The 14,339-nt window shown below is 38.5% G+C and overlaps 2 protein-coding genes across 2 annotated transcripts in view; both read left to right on the top strand.

The window, feature by feature from the left end:
- Window positions 1–1,576: 1,576 nt before the first annotated feature.
- Window positions 1,577–9,950, top strand: LOC127641438 (layilin-like; the record flags this gene model as incomplete). The annotated part of the gene is made up of 6 exons (XM_052124462.1): window positions 1,577–1,878; window positions 2,028–2,185; window positions 3,609–3,653; window positions 3,967–4,044; window positions 7,503–7,605; window positions 9,492–9,950. Coding segments are annotated over 6 exons (1,041 nt in total), but the record flags the coding sequence as incomplete, so codon positions are not given.
- Window positions 9,951–12,259: 2,309 nt separating this feature from the next.
- Window positions 12,260–14,339, top strand: part of LOC127643241 (serine/threonine-protein kinase SIK2-like) — a 43,628-nt gene continuing 41,548 nt past the window's right edge. Inside the window, exons 1-2 of the mRNA XM_052125901.1 lie at window positions 12,260–12,633; window positions 14,016–14,132. Coding sequence (XP_051981861.1) covers window positions 12,496–12,633; window positions 14,016–14,132 — 255 coding nt within the window. The 5' untranslated portion in view covers window positions 12,260–12,495. The remainder of the gene's footprint in view (window positions 12,634–14,015; window positions 14,133–14,339) is intronic.

Genomic DNA, 14,339 nt, shown 5'->3' on the forward strand with positions numbered 1-14,339 from the left:
TTTGATCAGTCTGTGTGCCCACTTTGAAAAATGTTCATAACAAATCTATTCCCCTCACTTAAGAAAGTCAATGTATATTATGGGGAGTTTTTTTTTTTTTTTTACCTCAAATACTATCCTTTCACTTAATGAACAGTTCCTGCTTCAAAATGGATTTTCTTTTTTTGATTCAGTCAATTTATCTCAATACAGCAGCAATTATAATACACAATCACAGTCATTTGAACTATAGAAAAAGACACACCGATCACACACAACATCAAACCCACCTGCCTAAGATTGTGTAGGTCCCACTTGTGCCGGCAAAACCGTGTCAACCTGCATCTCAGAACAGCATTCTTGAGATGATATTCTTCTCACCACAATTGTACAGAATGGTTAGACTTTGTCCGTTCTAACCATTCTGGCCATTCTCTGTTGACCTCTCTCATCAACAAGGCATTTCCGTCCACAGAACTGTCGCTTACTGAATGTTTTTTGGTTTTGGCACCATTCTGAGTAAATTCTAGAAGCTTGTGTGTGACAATCCCAGGAGATCAGCAGTCACAGAAATACTCAGCCCATCTGGCACCAACAATCATGCCACGTTTCGAATCCCTGAGATCACATTTTTCCCCATTCTGATGGTTGATGTGAACATTAACCGAAGCTCCTGACCCATATCTGCAAGATTTTATGCACTGCTGCCACACGATTGGATGATTGTTGGTGCCAGATAAGCTGGTTTGAGTATATACTGCTGATCTTCTGGGATTTTCACACAAACAATCTCTAGAATTTACTCCAAATGGTGCCAAAAACAAAATTGTGGTGAGAAGAATATCATCTCAAGGATGCTGTTCTGAGATGCAGGTTGGTGCTGTTTTTGCAGCACGAGGGGGACCTGCACAATATTAGGCAGGTGGTTTTAATGTTGTGGCTGATCGGTGTAAATGCTACAAAAGAACGTGAAAGCCTTGAAATCCAGTTAAATAAGCATTTTTCAATGATAAATAAAAACGTTTCAGGAAATAAAACCAGAGAGAGTGACATTTATATCTTTTAGCTGTTTAACATAAAACATTGCAAATGTTTTTGTCATTGTGTCTATTCATCTTTGAAGGAATATTCCAGAATACTTTCATTGTAAGTGCCTCACTGTAACCTTGATGATTGGAGAAAAAGGAAATAAAAACGTTTTCTTTCTTTTTTCTTTGGGGTAATCAACTTTTTGCCACAATGCTGCCGAGCTTAACTTGTATTGAACCTGGAATATTTCTTTATTGACAATCCAGTCCATAACATCATGTGCTTGCCCCAGGCACCTCATGTAAATCCCTAAGAGCACAGTAATGTAAAAAAAAACTAAAAGGCGCTGATAGACATAGCATTTCTAAGCTTTCTAAGGCATGATTTATGGAAAATGGCCATTTTCTTCATATCCCTTTTCAAGTGTTCAAAAAATTGAATTATATGTCAAGCAGAAGCACCTGTGAAAGACTTTAAGTTCAAAGACATAAATAAATGCACATAAATGATGTTGTCTTTGGAGCCAATCTGGAACCTATGTCTTTCCAAACACCTGTAATGTCTCTCTCAAGGCCAACAGATCTGCAAGCGTGGCACCGAGAAGCCCTGCTATAAAATCGCCTACTTTCAGGACAACCAACGTAAACTCAACTTTGAAGATGCCAGCCGAGCCTGCAGGAGTGATGGTGGAGACCTTCTCAGTATTGAATCTAAGTCTGAGCAGAAGCTGATAGAGAATTTAATCTATGAATTGAAAGCATCAGATGGAGACTTCTGGATTGGGCTCCGTAGGGACCAAGGCTATGAGGAGATAAATAGAGACTGCCCATCTCAGTACTACTGGCTGGACGGAAGCCAGGCAACATTCAGGTGTGATGAGAGATTGTCCGCTCTTTTTTTTGTCCATATCCACAGGGGTCCAAACCAATTGACATCTTTGCCAAGTTGACAAGATATAACACTTATATTGTCGTCCATGAATATCTGTGTGAGTGCGTGCGTTTGTGTGTGTTTGACAGGAACTGGCACTTGGATGAGCCTTCTTGTGGGTTTGAGGTGTGTGTTGTGATGTACCATCAGCCCTCTGCTCCTCCTGGTCAGGGTGGAGCTTACATGTTCCAGTGGAATGATGACAATTGTGAAACCAAGAACAACTTTATCTGCAAGTACAGCAAAGGTTGGCAAGACATTTTTGTTTTTGTTGTTTATTTTTTTCAGTTGACTTCTCAGTCAATTAATATTACTAATACTTTTAGTATTATTTGAACATATCAACCCAGTCTCAAATTGTAATAATAGTATGAGATGGCAAAATTGTAAGAAATGATATGAGTTGGCTTTTACAAAAACATACTTTTTTACTCCTGTGGAGAATATGTTACAATTTCCCCATCTGGTGTGAGTTATTATGAATTGCCATGAGACTATGTCGCCAAAAACTCAGCGACTTATGTTGAAGATGGGTCCCAAGCCGTATCTAGGGTACAGAATATCATGGAGACTTGGGGGTGGGCAGTTTTTAGTCAGCAACTACCCAAAACACCCTTGCAACTGTATAGCAATTTTCTTTAAACCACTCAGATAACTTAAAGCAATAGTTCACCCACTCTCATCATTTACTCTCATGGCATCCCAGATGTGTATGACTTTCTTCTGCAGAACACAAATGAAGATTTTTAGAAGAATATTTCAGCTCTGTAGGTCCAGTCAATGCAAGTGGATGGTGATCAGCTCTTTAGAGCTCCAAAAAGAACAGATTAAAGCAATCATATCACTTTAGAAGCATTCATTTAATCACTGGAGTCGTATAGATAGCTTTTACTTAATTACTTAATTGTCTTTGCTTTTTGGAGCATTAAAGTTTTGATCACCATCCACTTGCATTGTATAGACCAACAGAGCCGAGATATTCTTCTAAAAATCTTTATTTGTGTTCAGCAAAAGGTTAGGTGGGTATGAAAGTCATACACATCTGTGATGTATGAGAGTGAGTAAATGATGAGAGAATTTTCATTTTTGGGTGAACTCTCACTTTAAAGGTGCACTCAGTAATTATTTCCTCATTAAAAATAGTAATAGTAATTAAATTAATAGTAATTTTGAAACATGTCTATAAAATCATGACCACTTACTGTACATGAGATGAAGACATTTCAGTAATTTCAGTAAAAGCTCTACATGGAGAGGGTCCACTTATGGAGGCTGCCATTTTAGAATCACATGACCAGCTGAATACTACTTGCTTAATCTCAGTAACCATCTTGTTATTGGAATCTTTCACTCATGGAATAAATTAATCATGGGTGATTGTGAATAGTGATTTTTTTTATAATAGCATTGTTAACTGAAAACTATTGTGTTTGAATGATGCTGCATCCAGGCCCCTATGTGTCAGTTTAAGTCTAAGATGACACTTTTAAAATTTTACACCTTTAAGTAACAATGGTGCAATAGTCTGGTAACCACTCACAGGAAAATGTAAAAATCGAGTTATTGTAAAAATGTATAACTACTAGTAGAAGCATTATTTTACCTTAGAACTACATACAATTGCCAGACCTGTAAATATGTGATAACATGGTCATAATGTGGTGTTTCAGATAAACCTCCAGCACCCATCCCTGCTGAGAATAGAACATTTGGAGGTAATTTCGAGATACACAGATTTACAAAAGCTTTCCAGTATAGCTCAATTTAAAATAAATTGTGCTTTGAATAATTATAACAGTTCGTTTTAAATGCACGTTCATTTACTCTCTGTGCATTATTAGTAATAATTTTTTTAAGTAAGAACCTAAAGTGTAGTAGATTCCTTTTTTTATTGTGCCCTTTTATGGGCATTTTAAAAATGTCTGCATTTATTTGTTATGCATTTGTACTGCACTTGTTGTGCTTGGAACAAACTTTATCCTTCTTAATGTCTTACACCAGATAATGCTAAATTCGAATGTATTTCAGATGCTCTTCAGACACCCAGATACCCTTCTGTCACAGTGAAGGATGATGGCATGAGGACGGTTGTATCTGAACTTGCAGGTGAATCTTTTCTGCTTCTCCCAGACTTAAAGAGGTCATGACATGGTTTTTTTATCATTTGAATATGTTCCTTGAGGTTCGCTTACAATATAAATAAAGTCATATATTTGTAAAACATGATAATTTTCCACCCTCATTTTGACCCTCTGTCAGAAACGCTGCTTCTCATTTAAGACTTGACAGTAAACGCCCACTGCTCTGATTGGCTCTCTGCTCTTGACTGACTTGCTCTCTCCTTGCCATCTCACTGTTCAACGCTACTGGGTGGGGCTACAGAAGGGATAAGGTAAATTAGGTGTTGATGTGTTGTAGTGGAGACAGTCAGACACAAATGTTCACCAGTGTGACATCACAATGTGGAGGAAGTCAGAGAACGAGTCATTTTGGCAGCTTGGTTTCAACAAATGCTCTTTTTGCAGTGAGAAGTAAGTTTTGAGTTCTGAAACTTACAGTATGTTTTTATTGTACAATGACATTATATGTCAAAAGATCAAGAATAATTTGATTTCTCATGCCATAACCTATTTAAAGTGATAGTAGGGGGAACTATAAAGTATAAAGGAAAATTATGTCACCATTTACCCTCATAAATGACTTTCTTTCTGTTAGTTCTTCAAGTTCTTTTTTTTAAATAGCACATTTAAAAACAGCATCAAGGCTCACCAACGTGCTGTACAATTTAAGACCAGGACATTACATACAATTAAAAGCCAGTGCAAAGATATTTAAGAGAAGATTTAAAAACAAATAATGAAGGTGACAATCTGATACTGATAGGTAAACTATTCCATAAAATAGGACCCACTCCCTAGGTTCCGTATTTGAGGAGAGAGGAAACCATTAAGATTTCCGTAATCAGCATTACTGACAATGTCTTATCTTTGTTCAAAAATAAAAAGGTTTTGGCTAGCCAACCTTTTATTTCCTCCAGGCAAGCTAGAAGAGATTGAAATGCAATGGGATCATTTAGTTTAACCGGTAAGTAGATTTGAGTGTCATTAGTGTAGAAGTGGTTGGAGATACCATGCTTTCTGATAATGGAACCTAGAGGGAGCACGTAAAGGGAAAAAAGTTCTGGTGTAAGAATAGAGGGCCTCTAGCTGGCCACAGAAGAGGTAAATTTGCCCAGTTTAAAGGAGAACATTCTATCAGTTAAATAGGATTTTAACCATTTAAGAACATTCCCTTTTAAGCCCACACACGATTCTAGTGTGGAGAGCAGTATAGTATGATCAACAGTATGAAACACTGAAGTCAGATCTAAAATAACTAAAATCACAGTATCACCTGAATCTGTAGCTACTAAAATATCATTTAAAACTCTAAGGAGAGCAGATTCTGTGCAATGTGAAGATTTAAAACCAGACTGAAAGGTTTCAAAAATGTGGTTGTTCTTAAGAAATACCTGAGGCTGCAGAAGCGCAATCTTTTCCATTATTTTGGAAATAAAGGGTAAGACAGAGATTGGTCGGAAATGTTTTTAAATAGATGCATCTAGTGAAGGCTTCTGGAGCAAAGGAGTGATAGCTGCAAATTTGAGGGAGTCAAGGATAAACCCTGTAAACAGACATTATTCAAAAAGGATACCAGACATTGATAAAGCCGTAGAGGGAACCTTTTACTGCCCGAAACCGGCTTCTCCGCTCTCACTACCGTCGACGGCGGAGCGGCTCCAAGCTGTCTACCCCTGCATGCCATGGCCCCCTTGCAAATCCACCAGGCCAAGGCACTTAAAGATCTGCACTTGGGTAGTCCTGATCCTGATGTGCTGCAGGAACTGCACTCGACGACTGATCGCGCCCCCCATGGCCACAAAGGTCACAGCGCCGGCACTCGGACGGGAAGTAGACAAAGCACGCTTTCTTAATGCCCCCGTCTCCCAGCTCAGTCTATTCGGCGACACTGTTGACGACTTCGCCCAGCAGTTCTCTGCGGTGAAGAAACAGATGGAGGCCATTCTCATATCATGCCCAGCTGCTGTACCAGTGTGGGCCGTTCTCTGTCTGCTCTCCGAGGGCGTCCTGCTGTGGCTTTCAAACATCAGTTAGCTCCGCCTCAACCTGGGCCCAGCTCTCAGCCCCTGCGTCGAGCGTCCCGCAGGAAGCGCACGCCCCCCCGTCTCAGGAAAGTCCTCGAGGACCCGGAAGGCTCCCAAGCATTCCTGAGACGGACGACCCAGGGAACGAGACTTTTGCACCGGAGCTGGTAAGCAGACCACTCCATCCCCCGGTGGAGGGCCAGGAGGAGAATCTTCAGTTAAAGGTAATTTCTTTGCTGCAACCCATTCGGGCTGCGCTTCCCACATTCTCAATAATAGAGCAATTTCCTCTTTCCCTGGGTCATCTGGCCCGCAAATGATGTTCTAACGTCCACCCAGTGCCACACTCCAGCAGTCCCGGCACCCCGGATGCGGACTTCTAACCTCCGGACCCACGACTGCTGCCCCCAGCCAGCTGTTTCTGAAGAGTCCAGAGGACACCTACACCTACACCTAACCTGTGCGGAGCAAGGTACGTGCTTCAAGTCTTCTCTCAGCACCAAAGCCTCTGGATGCACTATTTGCCTCCCGACGCCACACTACCTACTCCACCCCGCTGCGAGGCCTCGCAAGGTATGTCCCCTTGTGGGTTCGAGCACAATAGACCAGAAGTGTGGCATCCTCGTGGGCACTGTCCAACGGCACATCCCTAGCAGACATATGCAGAGCAGCGGGCTGGGCAACACCCAATACCTTTACGAGATTTTACAATCTCAGTGTTGAGTCAGTCTCATCCCATGTTTTCTCGAGGTAGAACTCGGTAACGCAGAAAAACTGACCGGGTATACAGCTTGCACCTAGCGTCTTTCCCCTCCACTGAGGCAATCACGTGTGCTCTTATCCCACTAACTCTGCTCCCTGGATGACTCCTCTCTAGCCCTCTGGGCCGTGAACAGATATATATATATATATATATATATATACAATGTAGGGTCGCTGGAGCCTATCCCAGCTACCTCGGGCTTAAAGCAGGGAAGCACCCTCTGCACTTTATCTGGATTACTAAATAAAATTAATCAAATCTGTGAAATCGACCATGTTAAACTCTTTGTATGCAAGATGCTCTTTGGAAGATTCACAGATCATGCTGGAATAATATGGATTCCCTGGTTTTGCACAAACTTGTGGAGTCCATACTAGCTCCAGTGCATGTTATTAAAGCAGAAAATGGACATACATAGCCTACCAAGTACTATGATGTTTAACTTTTCACTCAAATTATGCTGATAATATGATTTTGTAACAAGACATTTTGCATTGAATTAGAAATGTGTTCATTAGTGGTCTCAGACGTTGGTCCCCACTGCATGTGAATTATTCACAATTGATGACTTAATACCTGTTGGCATTTTTAATGTCAAATTTGAACAAAACAAAGACTCCACTGATTAAATTAACCAATATCTTGTGTCTCTTTTAGACAATGCTCTCAATATTGCCTACATTGTACTGCCTACTATACCACTACTACTGCTATTGATTGTGGCAACAGGAGTTTTCTGCTTCAAGCTTTTCACTAAGAGGTATTTTTTTCACTGGCCAAAAAATAATTCATGTTAATTAGTATTTTGGTCTTGGTTTCCAGTATCTATATCTAAACAAAATGTATAGAACATATGTTTGAGTGAGAAGCCAAATATAGATAAGATATTAAGTCTTATCTGTTATTCAAACAAAATGTAGTGAGGTTCTGGGGGAGGGGGGGATTAGTGGGGTTCCCTTTTAATTAAAATTCTTACCCCCTTGGCAAATAGTTTATCTTTTCTCATTTAATCGTATAGCTTACAAAAGCTATTATCCCATGTAATTTTGCTTCTCAAGTAAATGTGCCTTGTCTAAGAATGTTTAGAAAAGTATTTATTTTTTTGGGCAGTAAAACAATATTTTAAAGGTATACTCTGGGATCAATTTAATCTAAGCATTTTTGGCCTAATGTTGACCACAACAAAGATACATTTTGACTCGTCCCTCCTTTTCAAACAAAAAATGTATTAATTAAATAAAAATTATGTTAGAGTAAGGCACTTGCAATGGAAGTGAACGGGCCTAAATTCTGGGGTTCAAAGGCAGAAATGTGCAGGTTATAATTTCATAAAAGCACCTACATTAAATCTTCTATTAAAACTCAGATTATTTGAGCTGTAAAGTTGTTTATATAGTCATTTACCAGGATTAAAGGGTTTACAGAATTACGTCATCATGGCAAAGAAGTTGAACTTTACACAGAAAAGGTTTGTATGGGATTTGATCACACTAATGTTGTTAACACACATACTGTATTGTTTATGTCTTGTGGCTTTACTTTTTAAACAGTATTTTAAGAGTATTTTAACATTTATGGATTGGCCTCAGTAACTTCCATTGTAAGTGGCAGCAGCTTCCACCACCTGAGAGGATGAATGGGCAGAGCCGGGGGAGATAGAAACAGGAGTATTAATGTACCCCCTGAGGCCCGGGGAACCGGTTTCAGGGGAATGTTCCACTGATTCCGGGGGAACAGAATTGGTCAGAAGGAGTGGTGAGAGGGGAGGGGGAGGGACCACAGAGAGAGAGAGAGCGGGGCGCGCCGGCCCCGGATACGCTTTAGTGGTTTTCCTCCTACTCTACTGCTTCATCCAGCGACGCCGGTCAGTGGCACTGGACCCACTCCACAGAACCTTAGTCGGGAGATTAATTGTTCCAGCTTCACGAGATCGATGACATCCCAACAACGCTGGGCTCCTTAGCCAACACCCACCGCCGGCAGGTGTCATGGAGCTGTTGATCAAAGGCAAACAGGCGGCCGACTTCGCTCAGCATCAAGGGTCAGAACCACTGGCGGTGCTCCTCTGGACTGCGGCCGACCCGCTGCAGGATGGCTTTCTTCGGCTCATGGTACCTCAGGAGTTTGTTGACCAGGAGTTGTTTGACCATAATTTGGGCCTCCCTGGTCAACAGTGTTAAGAGTTGAGCCTGGCGGGTGCTGGCGAGGGATCGGAAGACTTCCTCAAGTGGCGAAGACGACTCCATAGCAGCATATCTCAAAAACCAAAAGTCTGCTGTTATGAAAAACACAGTCTCTCTCCCTCTCTCCATGGACTGGATCATCTTTTATCTCCCCCATCTCTCACTTCATACACAGAAACAGTAATTAGTAGCAATTCATCTCAGGTGGAACTCCATACCACTTTCTCTCTCTCCAGATGGGTGCTCCACCACGCCCTCACCTCCACACACACATGCTGTATTGTTTATGTCTTGTGGCTTTACTTTTGAAACAGTGAGTATTTTAACATTTACGGATTGGCCTTGTTAACTTTTTGTGTTAATCAACATTATGCCACAAATGCAAACTTGTGTTAAACTCCGAATATTTATTTATGTTTAATAAATCTGATAATATTTAACAGCATCATTTTATCCATACAAGCAGGAAGAAAGAACAATCTGAGACCTGTCCAAAGGAAACAGGGAACTGGGCAGCAGGGGAAAGATGCCAAAGCCCGAGCCCTGACATCTACAATGTCATCCGAAGGCAGCACGAATCAGACCTAGCCAGCACACGCCCCAACATCAAGAACACTTCCTTCCTGGGTTCTTCTCCAGACACTCCACCAGGAGATTATGACAACTTGCCACACAGGGACACTGAGAGCGGTTTTGTGACACTGGCCAGCACTGAGAGCGACTTTGTGACCAATGAAATGTTTGATACTTTGCAAGGCCGTGGAAGTGGGAGATACTACAGAGACCAAGGATGGATGGATGAATTATATGAATACTGATTTGTAAGAGGAACATTAGTCTGATCCTGGATTCTCCCTTTGAGAATAAACCAATAGTGGCTGTTGATGTCTTCACAAAGTTTTGGTGCCAGATATCCATAATCAAATCTGGGGAGCTCAAGATAATTTTTAAATGAGGTCTGGATATGTTTCGACTATGTGCAGCCTGACTTTAGGATTTCCAAAAATGTAATATGAATGAGAGAGACTTATTACAAAGAACAGTATTACATGATATTTTCATTCTACCATCAATTTAATGGCTACCAATATTTTACATCTTTAGTTTACAGGTAATACTTTTTACCTTTTACTTTTCTTTTTTTTTTTAAGGTTATGTTTCTATTTTATTTATTTTTAAGATTCCCAATAACACATGCTAAAATAACCATATTTCTAATATTAACCAGTTTCTCAATGCATCAAGCCTAATCTTGGCCACTGCAAGGATTGATAAATACACCAATGTTGATACAATGTTGAAAAGAGGACATTTTATAATTTCAACAAATCATAATGAAATGGCTTGGATATGAGCTTGGATGGTTTGCATGATGCTGTTATGCTGCTTTTCCTGAATGGGCTGTGTTGGACTCAATAATTACACTGCGACAATCTCATCCAAACTGTCTTTCCTTGTTAAAAAATGAATGACCAAAAAAACCTTCCAAGTTTCTTATTTGCAAAATATTGGAATGTGTATGCAGTGATGTTGATGAAGCCTTAATAAACAAAAATGAATTAAATGAAAACTAAATATATATTCTTTAACATTTAGGCAAATAAAATGTGTATCACTGATTAGGCTTGAATAGGTTTTAAGTGTGTGCAGTAATAAGAGGCCATTTTTGTAAAAACCGTTCATGACAACAGGGGACGCTGTCTGACAGCATGTTCAACCTCGATGACTATATCATACTTCTACAGATGTCTAATTTGTACTAAAATATATATATATATATATATATACACACATACACACACACACACACACTACTGGTCAAACGTTTTGAAACACTTGCCTGAAATGTTTCTAATGATTTAAAAAAATCTTTTGATCTGAAGGCGTATGCTTAAATGTTTGAAATTAGTTTTGCAGACAAAAATAGAATTGTGCCAACATATAAATTTATTTCTCTATAAAACTTACATATATGATGGGAACTTCAATACTGTTTAAAAAGCATCCCAGTTTGATTCCTCAAGAAGGTGTTTGAGAACTGCAAATTTTAGGCAAAGTGTGACTACTCTGAAGATGCTAAAATATAAACACAGTTTTGATTTATTTTGGATTTTTTTTAGTCACAACATAATTCTCATAGTTCCATTTATGTTATTCCATTGTTTTGATGACTTTACTAATATCCTTAAATGTAAAGAATTTTTTTTTTTAATAAAGAATGAGTAAGTGACCCTAAACGTTTGACCGGTAGTGTATATAATTTAATAGAGCCTCTATATTTTTTATGAATTGTGTACTATATTTAATATTACTATAGTAATTTGTACGTATTTGTAAAAAGTATATAATAATTATACAATATAATTATAAATAAATAATTAGTATACATTTAAAAAATATAGGGGCTATATTTATGCAATATCACACTCGCAATCGTGCAATATGGCTTACATCAGCACTGCTGTAATTACCTGCGGCTGAATTACAGCAGTGCTGATGTAGGGCCATATTGCACGATTGCGAGTGTGATATTGCTTATATACAACAATTCAATGAACAAGTACATTTAAAAAAATTAGGAAAAACCAAGTACAGTTATAAAAACGTATTTGTGCACGGAACTACTTTCTTACACGACAGATCAGAATCTGCAGTTGCTGCTTCAAAACAAAGAATGCCTCCAAGCCTCCGTTAATAATTCAAAATGTTCACTTCAGAAATAGTATCACGCTTGTGCTGTTTCTAACAAGTTATTGGATAAACAAGGAAGAGACGACTGAATTTTATGCTTTTTTTTCTTTTCTTTTCTTTTTTTTTTTTTTTTACAAATCAGAGAAAATCTGTTTTTCTTCGATAATATTAGCACACTTGCAACATTCTCAGTCTGTCTTTAGAGACAAACGCTTTCATTGTTAGCCTACTTTAGTTTGGTGTCAGCGGTAGCTACTGTTCACCTGATGCCGAAGAGGCGTACAGAATAATATTTAACAATTATGAATTATATATATTTTTAAATTGCGCATTACAGTTTTTTAGGTCGAATGTAACCAGCAACCAGACATGAAGATACAGTTCTCGACAGTCGGTATAGCCGTTGATTGACGCACGCAGTGGATAAGGTTGTCTTGGTGATACACTGGTCGCGGACATTCAAGTCGCTTTGTGAGATCATCCGCCCCCTTTATAAAAATCCCTTCAACACTGACGTCAATGCATGTCGAGCGCCAGAACATCATTTCTCATGCCGAGCATCAGAGTGGAATGGGCTCTCATTTCACAGACATGTAGAGCCCTCATCTGGGAACGAAGAAATGTGCACGAGCCCTAGGCACTCATATGCCCCTTTTATTTATCGTTGGCATTAGAAACATATTCATACCCCGACACTTGAATTGCTTTGTAACAGAGCAAGTGAAGGTACCCAAAACATTCACACACCCTTTATTCGGTCGTTCCAGTAGCAAACTATGGTCATGGCCGACCAAGACCAAAAGCCGTCGCAGCGGGCTCCGGTTCGCGTCGGATTTTATGATATTGAGCGCACGTTGGGGAAAGGCAATTTTGCAGTTGTCAAGCTCGCGAGACATCGTATCACGAAATCAGAGGTGAGTAAACACACACTTTAGTGTTTGCCGTGTGCGCGCGCTTGTACGCATTTGAAACAACTTACATGTGTAGTTTTATCCTAGATAACAAAAAATACATGTTTTTTTCCTTAGAATATTTATATTTTGTATTTTCTATAGGCTATATAATATTTTCAGCATAAGTAGCTTATGCGTATTTTCACAGTGGAAATGGTCACCTTTGATCTCCAGGACACAGTGGTAACTGCACTATTACTATTTCGGATGTTCCAGTTGTTGTCTAGCTGGCTGGATGAATTCTACTTTAAATTTGTGCACTGCGTTTATGCGGTGTGTTTTATAATTTACACTATGCTCTTGTGTCCCTTTCATTAGAATAGATTTTTAGTGGCCTATTAGATTATTTCATTTCTTTGAAAAGATTCACTTTACTTTATTTTTTTAAGTGCTTTCAGGTATGACATTTGTCAAGGAGAAGCATGTGTCCATTGTTTTGCAATCTGCCAAAAAAAAAAAAAACTTTTTAAACCTATGTAGGCCTACACTACAATTTTTAAAAAAATAAATATATTATATATAAAGATTTACACATTTTAATTTCATAACAAAATTACATCAAATTCAATTGTGCAATTTTTAACAACATTAAATTAGTAAAACATAAAAACGTTTTATTTTGTTAAAGATTACTCAATTAAATTTGATAGAATTCTGTTGTGAAATTCATTGAAACGTGTAAATGTTAAAAAAATATATAATTGTTCATGTAGCCTACTTTATAAACAAGACTATATAAAAATGGTCTTAAAGAAATATTCCGGGTTCAATAAAAGTTAATCTCAATGGACAGCAATTGTGGCATAATGTTGATTACCACAAAAAATGTTTTTTACTCTTTTAAAGTTCTTTTATAAATAAATCAAAATTCTGGCTTACTGTTACAGAATTCACTTACAATGGAAGTCAATGGGGCCAATCCATTCAAATTAAAATACTCACTGTTTCAAACGTGTAGTTACTAGACATAAACAATATATTAAATGTGAAACACATGTTGAATGTGTTAAATATGTTATAAATGCTTACTAATATTGTCTGTGTAAAGTTATATACCATTTTACAACTTTGATGTAACACAGTAAACCCTGTATCAGAAATACATACAAAATAGTTTTTATGGTTTCAACATTATGTCGATTGAGCTTAAACTGTATTGAATCTGGAATACTCCTTTAAGCAACCAATATGTTTAGAATTATTTTTATGCATCTAAATGCTTGCATGAATGACACAAACCTTTATTTTTCTGGCAACTGAGAATTTGCTTTGTGCATTAGCAGCTTTAAATTGCAGATAACTAAAACCCACTGTTTCTAACATTTACATCTGCTGTGTTACAGGTGGCCATTAAGATCATAGACAAGACCCAGCTAGATGCTGTGAACTTGGAGAAGATCTATAGAGAAGTGGAAATCATGAAGCTGCTGGACCATCCTCACATCATCAAGCTTTACCAGGTAAATGCATGGTCACCACTGAATGTACTTACTGAATTCCCTGCTACCAGAATGTTCTTTTCCTCCTAATTAAACTGTACTAAAATGGCCTGTGTATTCATAATAAATGTATTATAACCCATTAACTACCTGTCAATGTTTTATTTGTCATAATGACCTGTAGATATTTTCCTGTAAGACTTATGTGTTTCCATAGAATAAGGCCTT

This window comes from Xyrauchen texanus, chromosome 4 (genome assembly GCF_025860055.1).
Source record: "Xyrauchen texanus isolate HMW12.3.18 chromosome 4, RBS_HiC_50CHRs, whole genome shotgun sequence".
Taxonomy (NCBI): domain Eukaryota; kingdom Metazoa; phylum Chordata; class Actinopteri; order Cypriniformes; family Catostomidae; genus Xyrauchen; species Xyrauchen texanus.